Source organism: Chrysochloris asiatica, unplaced genomic scaffold, assembly GCF_000296735.1.
Source record: "Chrysochloris asiatica unplaced genomic scaffold, ChrAsi1.0 scaffold00210, whole genome shotgun sequence".
NCBI lineage: Eukaryota > Metazoa > Chordata > Mammalia > Afrosoricida > Chrysochloridae > Chrysochloris > Chrysochloris asiatica.
The window spans coordinates 4,434,059-4,457,731 of NW_006408728.1; the positions used below are offsets into that span (position 1 = coordinate 4,434,059).

Genomic DNA, 23,673 nt, shown 5'->3' on the forward strand with positions numbered 1-23,673 from the left:
CAAGGCAAGTGGTCGGGTCCCCTCAGGACAAACCCCCTTCCAAGACTAAGACTCAAGGGAAATATACGCTCTGATTGGTGACCACATTCATTCCAGATAAGGGGAAGTGAGGGAATAACAGCAATGAAGCTGCGAGCTAACCCCTACAAAGTTCAATAGACTCCTATGAACCTGGATGGAGACCTGGTTGGCCAGCAGTGTGGTAAGACCTTGGGCCCAAGGTGGGGATTCTTGGGCCCAGAGTCAGTGACATAGTCACTGAGGACTAGAGTGGAGAGTGAATCATCCAGCTGATAAGAAGAGAGGGTATATTTATCAGAATGCCCACACTTGCAGATAATACCCACTTGACCTGGCTTCAGTGACTGGATGATCAGAGCTCAACTTGAAGAAGAAAGAAGAGGAAAAAAAGAGTAATCTGATAAAATTTGATGAACTTGACCTACACCTATGGATGAAGTAGCTCAAAAGAGGGAACAAATCTTTACAGCAAGGATTATTCCCACACCCTCCATACACAGAGTAGACAGGGATGGGCAATTTGGACATTGGCAACCCAAATTGGGGGGGCTACAAAAGAGAGAAGTGATTTGCTTACAAGCTTTCAAGAGGGAGCCTAGATCCAGAAGGTTTAGAGGAAGGTAGAATCTCCACTGAGTAGTATCCAATCTGTCTAGGTGGGGCTGATGAAAGGAATGCAGATGGGTTTCTTGTGATACAACAGTGAATACTTGTTATCAGGACTGATTGTGAGGGTTGGAAATGTAAAGGTAGACATATTGTAGTAAAGGAGGGGAGTGATTGACCTTACAGTCTAGGAGCGGAGGTCCCTGGGACCATCAAGGGAGAAGAGTGGAGAGCAAGACCCTACCCAGAGAAGGAGTGACGCAGAGACGATGATGTGGAGAGATGGAGCAGCTAGGGACTTTAGACCCAGAGAGGGAGAGGGGCTGATGACCGGGGGGCAGGCTTGCAGGGTATACCCTTTGGTTGGTTGATGATGCATGGAGGGGATTGTAACCATGGCAAAGAAATGATAATATAAGATAGGATGAATGTAAAGCTAATGTTCTCCCATGCAAACTATCACATAATTCACAATGAAACATTAAAAAAAAAAATCACATTATTCATTTTTTAGCTCCTTTCCTCAGTATTCTGAAATCATCAAGTTTATGTACCACATCCCTGATTTTATTTTTGTGTATTATAAATTCTCTTTAGTGCCTATAAATTAGATTTGCATTCTAATATTGCATTTTAAATTTCATATCATTTTTCCCCCATCATTCTCACTAATGTCTTTTCTTCATAGCCTGATCTTGGAGTCGTGAAGTGGCACTGTAGGATCAGCATTGGATTGCTAACCACAAGGGTGGTGGTTCAAAACCACCAGCCACTCTTTGGAAACCCTATGCAGGATTGCTATGAGTCAGAACTGAGTTGACGGCACTTAGCAATAACTTAAAAGAAAGCAGATCTTTAAAAGAGGCATTGGTTATAGCAAACATTTTTCATAGTCTCTAAGCTATTTTCAAAGCTTCATTTCTTCTAAGTATTTCCACTCTATTTGTTTCCAGTACTTTTTCTTAAGTCCCATGCATTCCTATTGTTTTATTGACTTGTCTTGGTAGTTTTTGTCTATCCACCTTTAAATGAAGTGACATCTATTCAGACTCCATGTCTGTGAACAAAGTGTGTGGATGGGCCTTTTTTAAAGCTCTCTAGTTGAGTGAAAGTCTTAGGTGTATGATTCCTTGCCCAATTCTCATTTATGAAATTCTCCTCTGCCTTCACCTGTCTCTGAAATTCCCAACTGACACTCCTATTAATGTCTTCTTTGTTTCCAATATTTTTATTTATGGGAAACAGGTATCTCAGGTGGTAATTTTCTACCTGGGATCAGATTGCTTGTCTACTTTCTGTCCTGTGACTTAGAAGTAGCCGCAGGTATGAGGAGCCAGCATTATGGTTTCCTAAAAGATTAAGGGTTTCTTGTTGGAGAACACCACAAAATAGAGGAACAAAGTTAGTTGAGATAACTGTTCCCTTCTTTCATGTGAAGAAAAATAAGATCACTGATTGAGATTTTCATTCCATTTACTCTAAAATACAAATACATATTATATATTTATAATTTGCAGGCTCAAGTTCACCCAGAGGTGCCTTGGAAGAAAGACCTTATCTACTTTGGGTAAATCAGCCATTGAAAATTCTGTGGAGCAATTCTACTCTATTTACTCAACAGCAACTGTTTTGGCTTGGTTGAATATTACATATACATACTATCTAAACTAAAATATGTATATATATATATATATATATTACTAAAAAAAGAAATCCTCCAAGTATTTTTCCTACTGCTAGTTGCCATTGTTGGTTTTCAGTGTTCTTTGGTTCCTATGTTGTTGAGGTCTTTATAGATATGTTATGGTTGGGTGAGAAAAAGTTGTAATAACTATACAGATGCATTTTATACCATAAAATTATTGCATACTATATTTTATTTAAAACTACCAAAATTTTATGAAGATTGCACTTTAACTCTTAATGTTATTCCAGATATAATAGTTTCCAAATAGACATGCAGAGAGAGGCACAGTAATAAAAAATGAGGTCATAAATTAGGCTGTAAGCAAGAAAACTATTTCTAAGAGTTCATTCAGTTGAAGTTTTTTACCTTTGAAGTTTTCTAGAACTTTTTTTATTCCTGCTTTTATAAAACATTTAACTATATAAAATTAATAATCTAAGATTTAATGTCAATAACTTACATATATACCACTAACTACATTATTAGTGTCATTAATTATATCTCTGGTTACAGTAGTTTCCTTTATCAAATAGTTGAAGTTTTTTAATAGCACATTTGACCATAAAATAATACATTCAGATGGCCACAATTAGCTACAGTCTATTTTCTATTAAAGTGTCATAAATTCTAAAATATATTTTTGTTAGATTTGTAAAACATGCACGTTCATCAAATTTTTTTCTCAAAGTCATGGCCAACTAGACAAGCCATAAAAGAGTGACTCTAAGCAGATTTACACCATAAGAGATCATAGAGATTAGCCAGTAATGATATAATGCCATATGTTTTATGGTATTTATGTTCAGTGTATTATGTAACATCTTACTTCAGCATTTATTTAAATCATTGGACAACAATGATTCTATTCTACCAGCTAAAAAAGAGTTCAGGGCTTCCCTTAAAAATATACATATCTAGATCATAGGGTTCATTCTGTAGACTCGATTCAAAAGCTTTTCTCAGAAAATGCTGTTCTTGGAATCACACCAAGCTGGTACAAATGCAGCTTTACAGGCACCACAGTAGACCTATGGAATCAGAATCTTTGGACATGGGTTAGAGATCTGCTCTTCTTTTAAACAAGTCCATTGGATAATACCTTGCCCACAAAAGTTTGAGATTCATTGTTCCAATGCACTAAAAAGAATACTGATAGTCTAAAAAATGAATCTCGGTTAACAAAGAAGGTTCTGATTTTGTTTTGCAATTCCATTGTCTTGGAACTTCAGAAGATCAAATTTCAGAAGTTCATCAGAATTTAGTTTATCTGAAAACGTTTGGTAAAAGAATTCCAAAGTTCTACTAACCCAAATTTCTGCTTAGATTAAGTAACATTATCAAGACAGCTTACCACGTGGAAATGCAGTGAACCATGTACAAAAAGCAATGTTTCCCCCTAAAGATTTCACTTGATCAACTGACACAAGACATATTCAGACTGCAGAATATAGCTCAAAAACCAGGGGGAAAACTACATTCAGATGCCAGGCATTTTGTTAATTCTCATGGTAGTTTTACTTTTCTACCTTTAATAAAATTCGATGACCTAGCCTTGAAACTCAATGGTAATTCACTTAGATGACATTGTTAAAAAATCATATGAGAGTGCTACCTCAGGCATACTATAAAGTTGTTTCCAATACCATAATCAAATAGCCAGACCTGATTCTGATGTAACCAGTCTTCCACATCAGGAATTTGAAATGAAATATTCTGCTGAGACAGCAACTAAACCGTTCATTGTAACAGTGAAAAACAGCCAATAGCAATTTGCTCATTACATTAAGACAATTCTCATAAAGCAAAGATTATAGCAATTTTAGATCTTCATTTGATATTCTTTAATATAATGTATACTTATTACCACATTTTTAACATAACTGTTTTCAGCTATTTGAATATTTAGTCCATTTAGATATAACCCAAGAATAGTTAACTATTTATTAAGGACTTTGTGTATATATGAGATAAATAAGGCTAAAAACAACTCTGCTTAAGTTTCAGTAAAACTACTACGATAAGAAGCACCTTAAACTATTTAAAAAGAGTAAATTATCATATACACAAATAATACTCAAAATTATGACGGAACTTTTTGAAAAATTTATTAAAACAATTAGAATTATTTTCTTACACATTTTTAAACTACGAAATCATCAAAAGTCAATTTCTATTTATATTTTCATAAAATAGAAGTCATCAACTACTAGGGTGAATTCTGTTTGTTTTAAATTCACCTATTTGTTAATGATGTCTCAGATTCCTGTTTGTCAGCTATAGACCACTGAGTAGACACTAGAATTCTGTCATTCATAATTGTGTAGTTACTGTCACTCTTTGGTGTCCGACCTGAATGGACAGAGATCTAAGGAGGAAGATAGAAAGACACCACAATTCAGAAGCAAACACAAGCACAGTACCTTGTACTATGAGGAACACTGAAGCAGTTGATGATCCTCCTTCACTGGAAGCCATACAGCGATACTCTCCAGCATCGTTGAATTTGACATTCCTGAGTTCCAAGGAGAGGTTAGCCAAGACCCGAATTCTCACTGGGTCTGCAAGTTTGATATCTCTGTCATTCTTCTGCCAGGTTAGATTGAAGTTCACTGCACTGACGACGAGACATGTCAAAACTGCTCTTTCTCCAGGAGTGATTGTAACATTATTAGGCACTTGGATGACAGGAGGGGGCTCTGTGTAAAACCAAAAGTTTTCAATCAAGAGATTCAAAAGCCAATTTGCTCACTTAACAGGTACTGTTTAAAAATGCAATGAGTATCTATTGAAAATTCAGCAAGAAATATACAGTACAATAAAAGTTATCAATTAATGCATATGCCTATGATCTCAAGAATATTGTCATCTAGTTAAAAGATGCATTCAAAATGTAGAGTACATTTATAAAAGCATACTCAAGTCCAAATCTATAAATTAGAGACATGTAAAAGTCAAAGAGACATGGTTTAAAAGATCTGACTAGACGGTTTAGGATTGTGGAATGAGGCAAAGTTTTCAATGAAGTTTAAAGAACATTGAATTTATGGAATTGAAAAAATATGTATCTATATACACACATATATTTAGTGTTTTAAAAAATAAATAACCTACAAAACAGAGTAGACATATCAAAGATATGTCAGTATCTATTACAAACTGGGTTAAAATTTCATTAATAAAACAAAGTACAACAGTAGAATAAAAACAACTGCTCCACCAGTTGGGATGGGTAACATAAAGGTGAAGTGAATAGTAGGGTTGGTCTGTTAAAAAAATCATATAAATAAAGACATATACACAAAACGTATTGTCATACATGTATATTTCAGAAGCTGTCACAAGCCAACTACTAATTAAACATGTAACCAACTTTCCAGATAGAATCACATATTGCTCTAGTTTGTTGTAAGGCCCAAATGCTTTGAAATGATCTTATGTGAGAAGCCACTATTGAGCAATAATACAGAAATACAAACTATGGTGATTTATGTTAACTGGAAATCCAGGAATCTGGTTTAGTTTAAATATAAAAGGGTATCAGAATATTAAAGATCAAAACTATCCTTCTATTTAAAATTATATATAAAAAATTGTACATAAATAAATGTAGATGAATATCACAAACCTAAAAGAAAGACTGGAAGTAAATACATCTAAACTGTACTGGTCATCCTTGAATGATAGAAATGTGTAATTTCCATATTTCTTTTATATTCCCCCTTGTTTTTGAAACTCTTTCCAAGGATTATAGTCTATTTAAAATGATTTTTTTTAAGCATACATCTTATAATTCTGCTATTTTTAAAATCTCATGACAATAATTGACGAATGAAATGAAAAAAAAAAAAAAAAAAAGATGACAAAGTAGAGAGGCCCTAGTGTGGCACTGTAGGATAAGCACTAGACTGCAAGGTCAGTTTGTACTACAAGGTTGGTAGTTCGAATCCACCAGCAGCTTCTCGTAAACCCTGTCCAGGGTCGCTATGAGTCAGAACTGACTTGATGGCTCTTAACAACGCTAGGGTTGCCAGATAAAATACAGAATCCTTGGTAAAATCTGAATCTCAGCAAAATCAAATCATATTTTAGTACAAGTATGTCTCATGCAGTCTTTGGGACACACTTTTATGAGCTTCAGATTTAAGTCAGCCTCTTTTTATTTGCTAAAAGTCATTTAAAATGTAGGTGCCCCTGACAGTGATTGTGTATGTATACATGGTCACACTGTGAAAATCTTGTGCACATTGCAAGATGTTATATATATTATTATTTCCCTTTTAAAATGAATTACACCCATGATTTTCAGAGCTATTTAGAAAATTATTTACCCTTATTACAGGAATATCATGGCTATTAGGTGTGTGCTTAGATCTCCTTTCAGGACCAACACATCCATTTCCCTAGTTGCCTGATGGTTGGTGATAGACTTACTCAAGATTATTCCCCCTTCCCAGGGCAACTCCCAAAGTAGTGATTGTTCAATTAATGAACAAAGTTCAGTTCTCTTGCCTTAATTCAGGGCCATCCCAACTCCAGAGCTCCATAGAATGGCTGAGGACCCTGTTGCAATGGCATCATTGTTCAACTTTTCCCACTTCCCTCACTCCCTTGCAGGTGCTTTGCCCCAGAGAATTCCCTAAAAACCCTCTCACATGCAAATCTGTGCATCAGAAATTACCTATCCAAATATAAATGCTAATAAGTAAAACGCCAGCCTTCCTCTAACATACCCGGGGAATAGAAATTTAAAAAAGAAATATAATGACATACAATCAATACAAGAGATTAAAAAATGTTATGCACACTGAAATATCTATGCAAGTGTGGAAAAAATAAAAACAAAATTGGTGGGTTTGAAGAAGGTAATGTTGAGGAACTACAGCAGTTTGACAAGATCAAGATTATAGACTCAGAAATAACTGGTGATGGAAGTTTAAGGGGCATCATTCCTCAGTGAAAGCATGGCAGAAGCAAGGAATAGGGGACCAAAGAAAGAGCCTTAAAACAGAGAGATGAAGCATGTGGAGCCTTGGAACATAAGGTAAAGGTCATCTGAGTGAGTCGGGAGGCATAGAATATACCGCTCACTATCTTTCCATCCAACTTGAAATGGGTCACTAGCCTGCTGTGCACTTTAGTTTCTTTAGTTATAAAATGATGAGGTGGCATATCATGATTTCTGGGTCATATCCTGTTCTAAAAGAATATCCTGTCATAATTTAAGAGAGTCTGTCACTCACATGCCTTTGACAAGTTAGTTTTTTTCTCTATTGAAATCTAGAATTTAGTATGCTCTGTATGTGTGTGTACATTGGAGAAGAGGTGCTGTGTAAATTTAAAAAAATCAATAAAAAGAGTAATATGACATTATTGTTGTTGTTGTTGCTAAGTATCATCAAGCCAGGTTTCTGGGAGTAGCTGGTAGGTGTGAATCGCCAAACTTGAGGTTAGCAGCCCAGTGTTTGTCCTTACAATGCCACATAAGATCTAACAATTCTGAGAATTCACACGTGATGCCAGTGATTTGATTAAGTAGTTTCAACAGGGAAGCAGGTACAGTTGCAAGGGAAAGTTATAATGGATGGTTAGACGCTGACAGGAGTCCTGGTGTGGTGCTGTAGGTTACTGCATTGGACTGCAAGGTTGGTTTGAACCACAAGGTCAGTGGTTCAAGCTCACCTGGCACTCCTTCGAAACCCTATACAGGGTCACTATGGAACGGGACTTACTCGATGGCACTAAACAACAATAAAAGCTGACAGTTCAGCCAAAGGTTAACCCAGAGGAAATTTCCACTCTCTCAAATCTAAAGGGGTACTGCTTCCTACTTTTGCTGCTATAGTCAATGTCATTATCATCAATGATTCTGGCACCTTCTTTCAAAATTGACTGAATAGGACATAATTTCTAAAAATCACCTTGAGCACAGTACAAATTCCTAGTTACGCCATTGCCTGGATGGCATGGATTCCTACGAATGGAACATGTGTAACACACATGGAAGTTACTGGCACCATAGGCCAAGTTTATAACCATTCTCAACAGTTCACAAGTTCTTACTGGCACTTCCCAGTTATTTCTGCAAGAAGTCTGAATCAACTCTCAAACCTTCTCCTTGTTATCCTTCCCTTAATTAATATTGCTAGGGGGAAAAAAAATTCAAGTGCTCAAGTGTTTGTTTTCCCAGAAGCTCAAGAATGTTGACACAATTCCAATGCTTTCCATAATTACTGAAGATATAAAAAAAAAAAAAAAGAATGAATAGTTTACGATGTATGTCAACTTGCTAAATTGAAAATATTTCCAAAGACAAGCTTTATTTTTCTAAGAATATGAGAGTGCAAATAATTTTACTGCAAGAAGATGCTGGCCCGATTTGCATACCTCTATTTTTAAAGTTCAGTCTGGATTTAGTGATACCAAAGATAACAAATTCTAGACTTATAAACTACCTTAAGATTATAAAACTTATTTTGTCTTAAACTGTCTCAAGAAAATGCATATCTACTCAAAGCAGACCCAAGCACTGAATACAGCAGTTACAGAAAAGCAATGGTATTAAGGTTAGAACGATGTTACTACTACACAACTCACAGCAACACTAGTTTACAAGGCAAGGAAAAATAATTCAGTCAAAACAAAATTTCCAATAAAGTTCTAGATCTATGCCAACTAAGGACTGAAATAATGATCATTGATACAAGTTCATGGTCTTTTCTTATTGTTGCTATTATCGTTGGTTTGAGTTCTGGTACAGTTGTTGTTGTTGTTGTTGTTAAGTGCCTTTGAGTCGGTTCCAACCCATAGCGACCCTGTACAGGGTTTCCGAGGGTGTAAATCCTTACGGGAGTAGAAAGCCTCATCTTTCTCCCGCGGAGCGGCTGGTACTTTCGAACTGCTGACCTGAAGGTTCGCAGCCCGATTCGTAACCACTACGCTACCAGAGCTGGTACAGTAGAAGAGAAAAATGTTTTTGTTTTTGTTTTGCTGTGTTGTGTTTTTTCAATTTAATGCACTTTATCTATCCTGGTGTGGCTCTGCAGGATAATGCACTGGATGGCATGGTCAGTGGTTCAAACCCACTAGCCACTCCTCAGAAACCCTATACAAGGTCACTATGGGTCGGAACAGAAACTCTGATAGTGTAGTGGTTATGAGTTGGGCTGCTAACCTCATAGTTAGCAGTTCGAAACTACCAGCAATTCCACACGAGAAAGGTGAGGCTTTCTGCTCCTGTAAAGATTTACAGCTTTATACAAGGTCACTATGAGTCAGAATCGACTTCATGGCACACCACTACCACCATGTGTCAGAAAAGACTTGATGGCACTTAACAACAACAACAGTAACAACAACATCTCACAAATGGAGTCCTGGTATGGCACTGGACAAGCACTGGACTGCTAACAGAAAGGTCAGAGGTTTAAACACACCAACTTATCCTCGGAAACCCTTACAGGGTCACTGTGAATAGAAACCTACCCCACATTGACAATACCAACCACCTCATAAATATCATGAGAATTCTTTCCCAATTAATCATAGGAAACATACAATCTGAATGTTACAATGCTTAACATTCCTTTCTTCCTTCTTAGTACTGACATCATAGTCATTGAGGCCTGGTGTTGCTAAAATCTGATCACTTTCATTAATGTCTTAATTTAGATGCCAAAACCCATTGAAGAAAACACTTTGCTCACTATTAATGTGGGACCAAGAAAGAAAAATTTATATGACAGTTTCACAAAAATGTATTAAGGCACTACTATCATCAAGTAGCTCTGGTAGCGTAGTGGTTATGAATCGGGCTGCGAGCCTCAAGGTCAGCAGTTCGAAACTACCAGCCGCTTCGCGGGAGAGAAATGAGGCAGTCTGCTCCCGTAAAGATTTACAGCCTCGGAAACCCTGTGTAGGGTGGCTATGAGTCGGAACCGACTCCACGGCACATAACAACAACAACAACAAATGGCAGTCCATGGTACTTTCAATATTCTGCATTAACACTATAATTCAAATACATCGATTCTTCTATGGTCTTCCTTATTCACTGTCAAAGTTTCACATGCATATGAGGTCATTGAAAATACCATGGTTTGGTCAGGCACATTTTGCACTAGAACACTTTAAAGAGGTCTTGTGTAGCAGATTTGCCTAATGCAATAGGTTATTTGATTTCTTGGCTGCTGCTTCCATGAGCATTGATTGTGAATCCAAACCAAATGAAGTCTTTGCCAATTTTAGTCTTTTCTCCATTTATCACGCATGCTGTTATCTATTGATCTAGTTGTGAGGATTTTTGTTTTCTTTACATAGAGGTGCAATCCATACTGAAGCCTTTGACCTTCATCAGTAAGTATTTCAAGTTTTCTTTGACTTCAGAAAGCAAGGTTGTGTCATCTGCATGTAGCAGGTTGTTAATGAGTCTTCCACCAATCCAGATGCAACATTCTTCTTCCTATAATTCAACTTCTCAGATTATTTGCTCAGCATACAGACTGAATACAAATGGTGAAAGGTTACAACCATAGACAACACCTTTCTTCATTTTAAACCATTCAGTATCCCATTGATCTATTCAAACAACTGCCTCTTAGTCTTTGTACAAGTTCCTCATGAGCACAACGAAATGTTCTGGGACACCCATTCTTCGCAGTGTTATTTAATGTTTGTTATGACACACATAGTTGTATGCTTTTCATAGTCAATAAAACACAAGTGAACATCTTTCTGGTATTCTCTGATTTCAGTCAAGATCCACCTGATGTCAGCAATGATACCCCTAGTTCAACCTCCCCTTACGAACTCCACTAGAATTTCTGACAGCTCCCTGCCAATGTACTGCTACAATATTTTTAAATTATCTTCAGAAAAATTTTACTTATATGTGATCTAAATCACATTGTTCAACGATTTCTGCATTCCACTGCGTCGCCTTTCTTTGGAATTGGCAAATATGAATATCTTCCAATCAGTTGGAATGTTCTATTCAGCTCTTTTACTTGCTCATTTCTTCTAGTTTCTTCAGCCTCTCTATGCTGTCATTCACATTTTTTGACAGGCAAGTGAGTGCCTCCAGTGCTGCATCAGTTAGTTGAAATATTTCAATTTGTATTCCATCAATTCCTGGAGCCTTGGTTTTCAACAGTGCCTTCAGTGCTGCTTGCATTTCTTCCTTCAGTGCCATTAGCACTTGAGCATGTGGTACCTCTTGAAACGATGGAACATTGACCAATGCTTTCTGGAAGAGTAACTCTGCGTATTCCTTCTAACTTCTTTTGATGGTCCCAGAGTCATTCAATGTTTTGACCCTAGAATCCTTCAATACTGCAACCTGAGACTTGATTTTCTTCTTCAGTTCTTTCAGCTTGAGAAATGCTGAGTGTGTTCTTCCCTTTTGGATATCTAATTCCAGATCTTAGCACATTTCATTATAATATTTGACTCTGTCTTCTTGAGTTGCCCTTTGAAATGTTCTGTTCAGCTCTTTTACTTTCTCATTTCTTGTAGTTTCTTCAGCCTCTCTATGCTCAAGAGTAAATTTCATAGTCTTTCTTGACATCCACTTTGGCCTTTTCCTTCTTTCTTATCTTTTTAATCACCTCTTGCTTTATTCATGTATGATATTCTTGATATCATCCCATGGCTTTTCTTGTCTTTGGTCATTAGTATCAAATGGCATCAAACCTATTCTTCAGATGGTTTGTGAATTCAAGTGGGATATACTTAAGGTCATATTTTGGTGCTAGTGTACTTGTTTTAATTTTCTTCAGTTTCAGCTTAAGTTGCATATGAGTAATTGATGGTCTGTTCCACAGTCAGCCCCTGGCCCTGTTTTGGCAGATGATACTGAGCTTCTCCACCATCTTTTTCCACAGATGCAGTCACTTTGATTCCTGTGCAGTGCATCTGATTAGGCCCAGGTGTACAGTCAGTCATTTTTTATGTTGTTGGAAAATGAGTAAGTAATTGATCTTGCAAAATTCTATCATGCAATCTCTAGCATCATTTCTATCACAACACCATGCTTTCTAATTACTGATACTTCCTCTTTGTTTTTAATTTTCACATGCCAAATACCAATAATTACCATTGTATTTTTTTTTTTTTTACCATTGTATCTTGACTGCACATTTGATTAATCTCAGATTGAAGAGATTGGTAAAATTCTTCAATTTCATTATCACTGGCTTTAGTAGTTGATGTATACATTTGAATAACAGTGGTATTAACTGGTATTCCTTGTAGACATATGTATACTAGTCTATCAAAGACAGTATTGTACTTCAGAAGAGATCTGGAAATGATCTTTTTGATGATGAACATGACACCATTCCTCTTCAATTTGTATTTCTCTGTGTAGTAAACCATAAGACTGTCTGATTCAAAAATGGCCAATACCTGTCAATTTCAATTGACAATGCTAGGCATATCAATCGTTATGCCTCACATTTCATTTTTGACAACTTCCAATTTTCATAGATTCTTACTTTGTACATTCCACATATTGATCATTAACAGATGCTAATAGATATTTCTTCTCATTTTCAGTTATATCTCACCAGAAAATATCTCAAAAATGTAACTCCATCCATGCCATTAAGGTCAATGCTACTTTGAGGACTTTAAGAAGCAGCTACTCCTCAGTGATATTTTGAGTCCCTTCTAACCTGTGGGGATCATCTGACATTGTTCCACTTCTATTCCTAAGATTTTCAGTGATTAACCTTTCAAAAGTTGTACACCTCTGCTTCTTCTTAGTCTGCCTTAGTATGGAAGTTCTGCTGAAGCTTGTCCACCATGGGTGACCCTGCTGGTAAGTAAAATACCAGTGGTATTGCTTCCAGCATCACAGCAACACACAAGCCACTACATTACAACAAGGTGACAAACACTTAATTGTTTCAATTCATTGAGGTACTATATACAACAAAACAAAAAACACGGCCCATTCATCACAATCATTGCTATGTGAGCCCAGTAAAACCAGTATATGATGAGTGATTCTATATGGCACGTTCTTTTCTTCATACTTTATGTATTAAATAATTTCATTTACACAGTTTCTCAGCAAAATAGAAAATGTTACTATTATCATTTTATAGAGAGAAAAAACAAGGCATTGAGTGACTGAGTGACCTATGGAAGGTCACGCAGCTGATATGTGGTAAAGCCATGAGGAGATCGTTTATAATCAAATAATCATAAAGAACCTTGTATACATGGAAACTGACTAGCAAAAATTCCATCTTAACAACTGCATGAATATGCAAGCAATACAAAGACATTATTGATATTTACCTGATACATCAAAGAAAGTCTGTGATCGTCCAGTCCCCGCATTGCTGATGGCAATGCACTCATAGGAGCCTTCATCAGACAAAGTGACTTGTTCAATATCCCAGTTCACACTGGTTGATTCTCTGTAGTAACAAAAGACAACCTTTAAGTTAATATAAAAAAGAAACAAGTTGAAAATAATGATTTTGCCATTTCTTTTGATGCATAAATTTATATGAATGATGCAAAGAATCTGAATAAATGAAACTGCAGAGTTCTTTATAACTTCAAAATATCCACACTTTTTATGCCATAATTAGGAATCTAAGTTTTTCTACTCTGCAAGAAACACACCAAAGAACAAATAAATGAAAGGGACTGGAAATTTCTTTAAAGAAATGTTTTCTGCTATATCAAAGGATAAGATGATAAAGTGGCAGAGAAATACTTCTTGCATCCTCTCTCATTCCCCTATCATTCCTAGTTTTGGGTCATGCTGTACAAGTCAAAGAAATTTAGTCAAGTGATTCATAAGTTCGAAAGGAAGAAAGAGAATTATTTATTCTAAGAAGATAATTTCCACTTAACTTTATTTATATATAATTTTTTTTGTTAAGCCATAGACCCTACACACACACATGCATTCAATGAAGAAAATAATAATTACTTTATTGTCAAGATCAGTATGTTAGAAAAATAATCTCTTGTATTGTGCATTTCTTCATTTAATATATATTTATTCTTTGTCCTTTAACACTGGTGAAATAAATGTTTTTCTCATTTTCTGGATGTGTCTACATAACAGATATTTAATTATTTAAGAGATTCAATCATCTACAAATTTTAATATCATGAATGTTCTAATTTTTCTTGTAATTATTTTAGCTGTTCATAATCTTGTTAGGAGCCCTGGTCTGGCACTGTAGGAAAAGTACTTACCTGCCAAACTCAAGGTTATAGATTCAAACCCACCAACTGCACTTCAGAAACCCTATACAGAGTTGCTATGAGTTTGAATCAACTCAACAGCACTTTAGCAAAAAACACAATCTTGTTAAACATTCATGATACAGATTATGTACAAAGTCCACTGCATAGTAAAGACATCTTCAACTGGAGTGTGAATGTAACATACTATATAATACTTCATAATGATAATTCCAGATCTCTCCTCACTCAAACAAACCACAGGAATCACCAAGTAACCATGAAGAATTTACTAGTCTTAATTTGGATTCAACATTGACTTAGGATGTGTGAAATGAAACTGATGTCATCATAATAATATCAAGAAACTAAACAAGATCACTAATTCCAGATGTTTTTGTAGCTAAGACTATTCACTTCAGTACTGAATTATACACTGGTTAAGGTTTCCTAATTTAATTCTGTGCATACTATATACATTATTATCACTTTCATAGGAAAATAAAATTTTACTTGACTCTATAGTGCTTTAATAATCTAAACTGTCTCTTGAAGGCTTACTAACAGTATGTGAAGTACAAGATTATGCCATCATGTGTTGTTGCTGTTAGGTGCCACTGAGTCAGTACTGACTCACAGCGACCTTATGCACAGTAGAACGAAACATGCTATCGTGTAGTTATTGATAAATTCCAAGAAGGCAGAAATTTGGAATACAGAAGTGGTTACTGTCCTCTGCAGTACCTACTTCAATACAGTGCATATATTGGTTATTGGTGGTTATGTGGTGTGGAGTCGGAACCGACTCATAGCGACCCTGTACAGGATTTCTGAGGCTGTAAATCTTTACGGGAAAGATTAATTCTGACCATCTGGTTTCTAAGGAGCATTCTGGCTGTACTACTTCCAACACAGATTCATTTATTCTCCTTGTAGACCATGGTACTGTTAATATTCTCCTCAAATATCATAACTCAAATACATCAATTCTTCTACAGTCTTCCTTGTTCATTGTTCAACATTCACATACATATGAAGATATTGAAAATATCATGCTTGGGTGAGGCACACTTTAGTTATAAAAGTGACAAATTTGCTCTTGAACACTTTAAAGCGGTCTTGGTGATTTGCATTAATGCAATACACCATTTGATTTCTTGACTGCTGCTTCCATGAGTGTTGATGGTGGTTCCAAACTAAATGAAGTCTTTGACAACTTCAATATTTTTTCCTTTTATTGATCCAGTGGCAAGGATTTTTGTTTTATTTTCATTTACGTGCAACCCATACTGAAGGATGTGACCTTTGTCTTCATTAGTAATTATTTTAAGTCCTCTTCGCTTTTAGCAACAAAGTTATATATATCATCTGCTATCATAGGTTGTTAATGAGTCTTCTTCCAATCCCAATGTCACATTCTTCTTCATATGACTCCGCTACTCAGATTATTTGCTCAGCATACAGACTGAATAAGTATGGGGAAGGAATACAAATGTAGCGCAAACCATTCCTAATTTTAAACCAGTCAGTGTCCTCACGTTCTGTTCGAATGACTGCCTCTTGTATAGGCACCTCAAGAGCACGAGTGTTCCAGAATACTCATTCTCCATAATATTGGTCATATCTTGTCATGATCTACACAGTCAAACGGCTTTGCATAGTTGTTGTTGTTAAGTGCAGCTGAGTCTGTTCCCATTCATAGATACTTGGTGTAGGATTTCTGATGAATGACAGGTGGGTTTGAACTGCTAACCTTACTCTTGAAACTGACTTTGAGGTCCAGTGCTTATCCTACAGTGCCACACAAGCATACTTAATACAGCACAAGTGGACATCTTTCTGGTATTCTCTGCTTTGGGGCAAGATCCATCTGACTTCAGTAATAGTATCATTCATTCTACAAGATCTGAAGCTGTCTTAAACCTCTGGAAGTTCTCTGTCATTGTACTGTTGCAGTTGTTTTTGAATTACTGTTAAAAAAATTTTTGTTTGTATGTATATTAATGACACTGTTCAATGATTTACACATTCCATTGGATCACCTCTCTTGGAACGGGCACAAATATAGATCTCTCCTAATCAGTTAGCCAGGTAGCTCTGTCTTACAAATTTCTTTGTATAGGTGAGTAAGTGCCTCTAGTGCTGCATCAGTTTGTTGAAATATTTACATATGTATTCCAGCAATTTCCAGAACCTAGTTCTTTGTCAATGCTTTCAGTGCACTGTGGACTTCTTTCTTCAATACCACTGGCTCTGGATAATATGCTATCTCTTGGAACGGTTAAACATTGACCATTTCTTTTTTGGTATAGGGACTCTGTGTATTCCTTCCATCTTTCTCTGATGATTTCTACATTATTCAACATTTTGTCCATAATCCTTCATTATTGTAAATCAAAACTTGAATTTTTGCTTCTGTTCTTTCAACGTGAAGAATACTGAGTATGTTCTTCCTTTCTGGTTTTCTAACTACAGGTTTTTACATATTTCATTTTAATGTTTGACTTCTTCTTGAGCTGCCTTTTGAAGATGTCTGTTCAGCTCTTCTACCTCCTCATTTCTTCCATTCACTTTGGCATCTCTATGCTGCAGAGCAAGCTTCAGAGTCTCTTCTGACATCCATTTTGGTATTTTCTGTTTTCCTTAATGACCATTTACTATTTTCCATTATGATATTCTTGATGTCATTCCACAGTCCTCTGGCCTTCACTCATTAGTGTCTATTGCATGAAGTCTCTTCTTGACATGCTCTCTAAATTCATTTAGGATATGTTCAAAGTCACATATTGACTTTCATGTATTAGTTTTAATTTTCTTCTGCTTCAGCTGAATTCAATGGAGCATTTAATGATCTGTTCCACAGTTAGTCCCTGATTATATGCAACTTTTCCACCTTCTCTTTCCACAGATGTAGTCTGTTCACTTTCTATGTATGCCATCTGGTGTGGTCTGTCTGTATAGACACCTTTTACGTTGGTTAAAAAAGGCATTTGTAATGAAGAAATCATTGGTCTTCCCAAATTCTATCATGTGATCCCCAGCATCATTTCTATCACCAAGGCCATATTTTCCAACTACTAATGCTTCCTCTTTGTTTCCAAGCTTTGCATTCTAGTAAACAGTAATTATCAGTGCATGTTGATAGCATATTTGATCAATATTGGACCGAAGAAGTTGATAGAAATCTTCAATTTCATCATCACTGGCTTTAGTGGTTGGTTCATAAATTTTAATAATAATGATATTAAGTTGTTTGTCGTGTAGGCTTATGGATATTTTCCTCTCACAGACAGCATTATACTTCACGATAGATCTTTAAATGTTCTTTTTAATGATGAATGTGATGCCATTCCTCTTCAATTTGGCACTCCCTGCATAGTAAACCATGTGATTGTCACATTCAAAATGGTCAGTACGAGTACATTTTTAGCTCGCTAAGGCCTAGAATATTGATGTTTATTTATGCATTCCATTTCAATTTTGACAACTTCCAATTTTCCTAGATTCATACTTTGTGAATTGCATTGTCAGAATATTAATGAATGTTTGCAGCTGTTTCTCCTAATTTTGAGTTGTGCCCCATCAGCAAATGCAATCCTGAAAGTTTTATTCCATTTACATCATTATGGTCAGCTCTACTTGGAGTATGCATCTCTTCCCCAGTTGTATTGTGAGTGCCTTCCAACCTGAGGAGCTTATCTTCTGGCACTATATCTGATAATATTCTGGTGATATTTATTTATCATATTTTAATATTAAATATTCTGGTGCTGATAGTGTTCCGCTGTTATTCATAAGGTTTTCAATGACTAAATATTTGGGAGAAGTCTGACTTTCGTAATTACTAGTCTTAGTCTGGAAGCTCAGGTGAAACATGTCCAGAATGGGTAGCCCTGCTGTTATTTAGAATGTTGGTGGCATCAGTTCCAACATCAAACTGACAGAAAAGTGGTGAAATCAAAAACTTAGATTCATGGATATTTTAGATAATAAAGTGGTGACTTGCAATCTCAAATTACTCATCAAGAAAACTGAAATTCTGAAAGGAGGACACTTAAAGTGTTCCTAGGTACATAGCTAACTTACTGATTGTTTAAAGAATTTCTTTATGATTATATTTGTTCTTTTGTTGTTTATGAACTATTACATGAAAATTATCTTTTTTTCTTATAACCTTCTCAGTTAGCATTGAGCACTACAAACCCACAATTAAAAAAAAGTTTCAAAGGGATGATCTTTGGAAATAGGCAAGAAAGCATAAAAGAATAAATGTGCTGTGCTGCTAATGCAAACCAATCTCTTCTACATTCCCTAGTGATCTAAGTGAGTGACATAACGAAGATTAAGTCACATGTCTCAAGTTCTTTGGAAATCTTGGGTGGAGATACATGAGTAAATAAGGATTAGAGTGTCACTCCATCATCACCCATGCATAATTTTGTCTTGAGTGCCTCACATCTAAAATGTTTAATGTATGTCAGCAAAGCTTGCATATCTCTGGGCCACAGAGCTGAAAAAATGAGAAAAGGAATTCTTGTTCCTTAACTCCCAGGGATTGTTGGAATGAATGAATTAATGTTTATAAAGAATCCCAAGTGCCTTTGAAAAAATTACTGTTTAAATATGAAGTGAAATGATTTGATTTCTTGAATCATTTGCTAGCCTGGGGAGTATTGCTATTAGTTAAGTAAGTCATTAAGATACAAATTTATTTATAGTAGGTTTATTTAATAAAAAGCTAAAAATGCTTCTCTTAATATATATAGAACAAAATTGTTTCCTGACTGCTGTAGAAGAGTTGTGAATATTCAGGAGAAATCATGTAGTCAGCTCGTGATTAATGCAAACTTTCATTCTATCTTTTCTACCTTGCAAAGCACTGAGGATTTAGAAGCTAATTCTCTGTATTTTATAATTTGGAAAGTAGTATTGATTAGGTTTTATGGAAAAATGATATAAATTCATTATTTATATAAACCTTCTTATTCTCCTTGGGAGCACAGTGACTCTGTAGGATAAGGGCTAGGCTATAAACCACAAGGTCTGCTGTGAGAGTCCACCAGCCACTCTGTAGGAGAAAGATGAGGTTTCTGCTTCTACAAATATCTACAGCCTCTAAAACCCTATACAGGGTTGATAGGAGTCAGAAGCAACTCAATGGCACTTAAAAACAATATAAAAATAGTAGAAGATATCAGCTTGAAGACTAAGGTGCGCCTGATCCAACATGGCATTTTCAATAACCTCATATGCATGAAAAAAAGCTGGACAGTGAATAAGGAAGACCAAAGAGAAATTGATGTTTTGAGTTATGGTGTTGGAGGAGAATATTGAAAGTGCCATGGGCTGCCAAAAGAACCAACAGATCTGTGCTGGATGAAGTGCAGCCAGAGTGTTCCTTGGAGGCCAGGATGGCCAAACTTCGTCTCTCATACTTCAGACATATTGTCAGAAGGAGGATATCATGTTTGGTAGGGTGAGATGGATTGGCAAAGTGGCAGCATCAATTGGCTCAAGCGTCACAATGAGGTTGGCCCATGATCGAGCAATGTTTCGTTCTATTGTGTATAAGGTTGCTATGAGTCGGTACTGACTTGATGGCACCTAACAACAACAACAGGGAATGGTACAGTTCAATCTTTAAACAATGGAAAATTTTCTCAAGTTATAAGGAATAATCTTGCTATAAGATTTTACTTAAAATGACCTCACATAAAAAGATTTTATAAAATGAGAATGATAATGTCTTTTATCTTAATATTGAAAGGAAGTTATTTCTATTAATATTGAATTAATAGTGTGAACATTTTACACACACACACACACACACACACACACACACACACAACAAAACTCCTAGGGTTTTTCACAAGATGTATTTGTTTCACAGTAAGTTAAAAAAAACTTCCAGAAATCATTTTCCTCTCAGTTTTCAAAATGTACTCAATAGCTATTCTTAGACTACTTATTTAGATCTGTCTAAAGGAGCAGCCTATCTTCACAAGAGAAATTAGGGCCTTCTATCCCTGATGTAGGAACTCTGGTAGCGTAGTGGTTACGAACCGGGTTGCGAACCTTAAGGTCAGCGGTTCGAAACTACCAGCCGCTCCACGGGAGAAAGATGAGGCTTTCTACTCCCATAAGGATTTATATCCTCGGAAACCCTGTACAGGGTCGCTATTGGTCGGAACCGACTCGACGGCACTTAACAACAACAACAACAACAACATCCCTGATGTGGTACTATAGGGTAATGCACTGGACTGCAAGGTCAGTTTAAACTGCAAAGTTGATGGTTCAATCCCACCAGTCACTCCTCGGAAACCCTATACAGGGTCGTTATGGCTCAGAAGCAACTTGACAGCACCTAACAACAACAAGCCCACTCCTGTACACTGTTATAGGCAGTAGCTATTTGTTCTTCTGGTCTACCTGTCCCTTCCTCCTCAGCACTCATACCATACCTTCCTAATGTCATCTCTTCCCCTTTGCCTACTGACTCACCGAGTCCATTGAAACTGGCCTCATTCTTTGCTTTATTTTCCAACTACCTATTCTTCTCCTATCTTAGGGCAATGCACTGGATGTTCCTGAATGCTCTATCCCTAGACATCTGTATGACTAGCTCTCTCACTATCTTCAGGTCTTTGCTTAAATGGCCCTTACCCTAAATTTTTAAATTGCAACATCCCCAAGTCCACACCCTCCCATAACTACAAGCATTCCTCACACCAATTAACTTGCACTATTTTTTTCTCCAAGTCACAGTGTGGTACAAAGAGTTAAAATACTCAGATGCCAACTCAAAGGTTGGAGGTATCTTGGAAGAAAGGCCTGTGATCTGCTTCTGAAAACTGGGCCATTGAAAACTCTATGGAACACAGATTCACTCTGACACATAGAAGGTCCCCATGAGTCAGAATCAACACAATGGAAACCAATTTTAGTTTTTTACCCTGACGTCAACAAAGATTAAGCTTTAGGCCCTTAAATTTAAAAGGCGCCCTTCTAAAAGGCTTACTACCTAATATCGTGTTCATAAATCTTACATTCTTTGTCTTAGCAAAGGATCTCAAATTATATAAATTTCATATCCTATAAAACTTGAATCTACCCTTGGGTATATTCTAGAACTTACTGTATTATCAAGTTAAACCTATTATATTTTGGCCATCTCTATCAATTATAATATAAACTTCCAGAGGGCATAGGTCTGTGTCTAATGTAACCACAGCTTTATCTCAAGACCTCGTATGGCACTTAGGGTAAAGCACTGGACTGTAAGGTCAGTTTGAACTGCAAGGTTGGCAGTTCAAACTCACCAGCTGCCCCTCGGAAACCCTATACAAGATTGCTGTAAGTTGGAACCAACTAGACAGCACTTAACAACAACAACAACATATCTCAAAATGGAGACTTGATGTGGTGCTGTAGGATAAGCAGTGAACTGCTAACTTCAGGCTCCAACCCACTAGCCACTCCTTAGATATATGAGTTGGAACTGACTCAACAGCACTTAACAACAACAACATATCTCAAGATAGTAGTCCTGGTGGCACAGTGATTAAATGCTTGACTATAAACTGAAAGATCTAGAGTTTGAATCCACTAGCCTCTCCATAGTAAGAAGATATGCCGACCTAGCCTCATAAAGGTCACATTCTTAAAACCCTCTGGAGTGACTCTACTTTGTCCCATGGGTCACTATAACTTGGAATCAACTTAATGGCAGTGGGTTCCGTTTATTATTGTTGTTATTATCCCAAGACTATGGAACAAATAACTAAGAATTTCACAGGAAAAAATGCATTAAGATGATTACCTATTTGCATTCAGATTCTTAATGGTATAAAGAAACATTTACATACTTTAAATACTGGTCTACTCCAAGTGTTACTCCATTTCTGACAAAGCTCAAAGTAAAAGGCAAAAGACTCTCAACAGAGCAGGAAATTCGGCCTGGCTGCAAGTAGTATCCTGGTGTTTTCTTAGGCATCATAACTTTGGGTGCATCTAGGAAAGAAAGAACATGAGAATTAAAAAAACACAAAATTATTGAGTATTTCCTGTTGATATGTTCATAACTCTTATAGCTAAATTATGCCAAGAAAGCCTCTGCATCCCAATTAATCCAAATCCCTAAACATCCATTAATTTCCTTTATTACTTTAAAGCACATTAATTTCTGAATAGCTTCCTGAATATTCATTTTATTTAGTATGAAGTGAATGTTAGGCTCCACTGATTTTAATACACATTATTTTATGTACTACCAAAACAAGGGGGAAATCTTGCCAAATAAATTACAATACATTGCAAGGCCTTTTAATTTTAAAAAAGTAAAAACATCAAAATAAATCAGCGCAGTTATACATAAGGTAATTGTTTCCCCAAAAGGAACAGAATAGACTTTCTTTAATAAAATATATCTTGTAACATTGAAATTGGGTGGTAAGCTAACAAACATTGACTATTGTACATGAGAAAATACTGAGGTTGGCTCTACTCTCACCATTCCACAACATTTCGTAACAACTATGTTGTTGATAAGTGCCACTGTGTCAGTTCCAACCCATAGAGACCCTGTATAGGGCTTCCGAGCAGTGGCTGGTGAGCTTGAACCACTAACCTTGTGGTTTAAACCAGTTTTGCAGTCCAGCATATTAATCCACAGCAACACACCAGGACTTGAACAATTATAGAAGTTTTCAAATCACAAGTATGGTTATAAAATGATAAAGTTGTTCCTCCACCCAACAGAACAATTTTAGAAAATAAATAATTCTCTATACCTTTGTTAGTAAATGACTCAAAGTTCTAAAGTTCTGGTTAGAGTTAAGCCATTAACCATGAGAAACTGCTCAAATATAGTTGATGCCTTGAAATAATCCCTAACCTGTGATTTATCTCTATTTAGTCCTGGTGTGTGGCGCGGTGGGTTAATGCGCCAGAATGCAAAGCCGTTTAAACTGCAAGGTCAGCGGTTCAAGCTCACCAGCTGCTCCTCAGAAACCCTATACAGGGTCGCTATGGGTTGGAATCAACTCGACAACACTTAACAACAATAGTCCTGGTGTGGCATTGTGGGGATAAAGCACTCGACCACAAGATCAGTAGTTCAAACTCACCAGCTACTCTTTGGAAATGCTATG

General features: G+C 36.3%; 1 protein-coding gene across 1 annotated transcript in view; it reads right to left on the bottom strand.

Annotated features, from left to right (window-relative positions):
* HMCN1 (hemicentin 1) overlaps positions 1-23,673 on the bottom strand; it is a 665,929-nt gene that overhangs the window by 362,585 nt on the left and 279,671 nt on the right. Inside the window, exons 9-11 of the mRNA XM_006872707.1 lie at positions 22,390-22,534; positions 13,616-13,737; positions 4,735-5,010 (exon numbers count right to left, since the gene is read on the bottom strand). Of these exons, the coding sequence (XP_006872769.1) occupies positions 4,735-5,010; positions 13,616-13,737; positions 22,390-22,534 (543 nt within the window). The remainder of the gene's footprint in view (positions 1-4,734; positions 5,011-13,615; positions 13,738-22,389; positions 22,535-23,673) is intronic.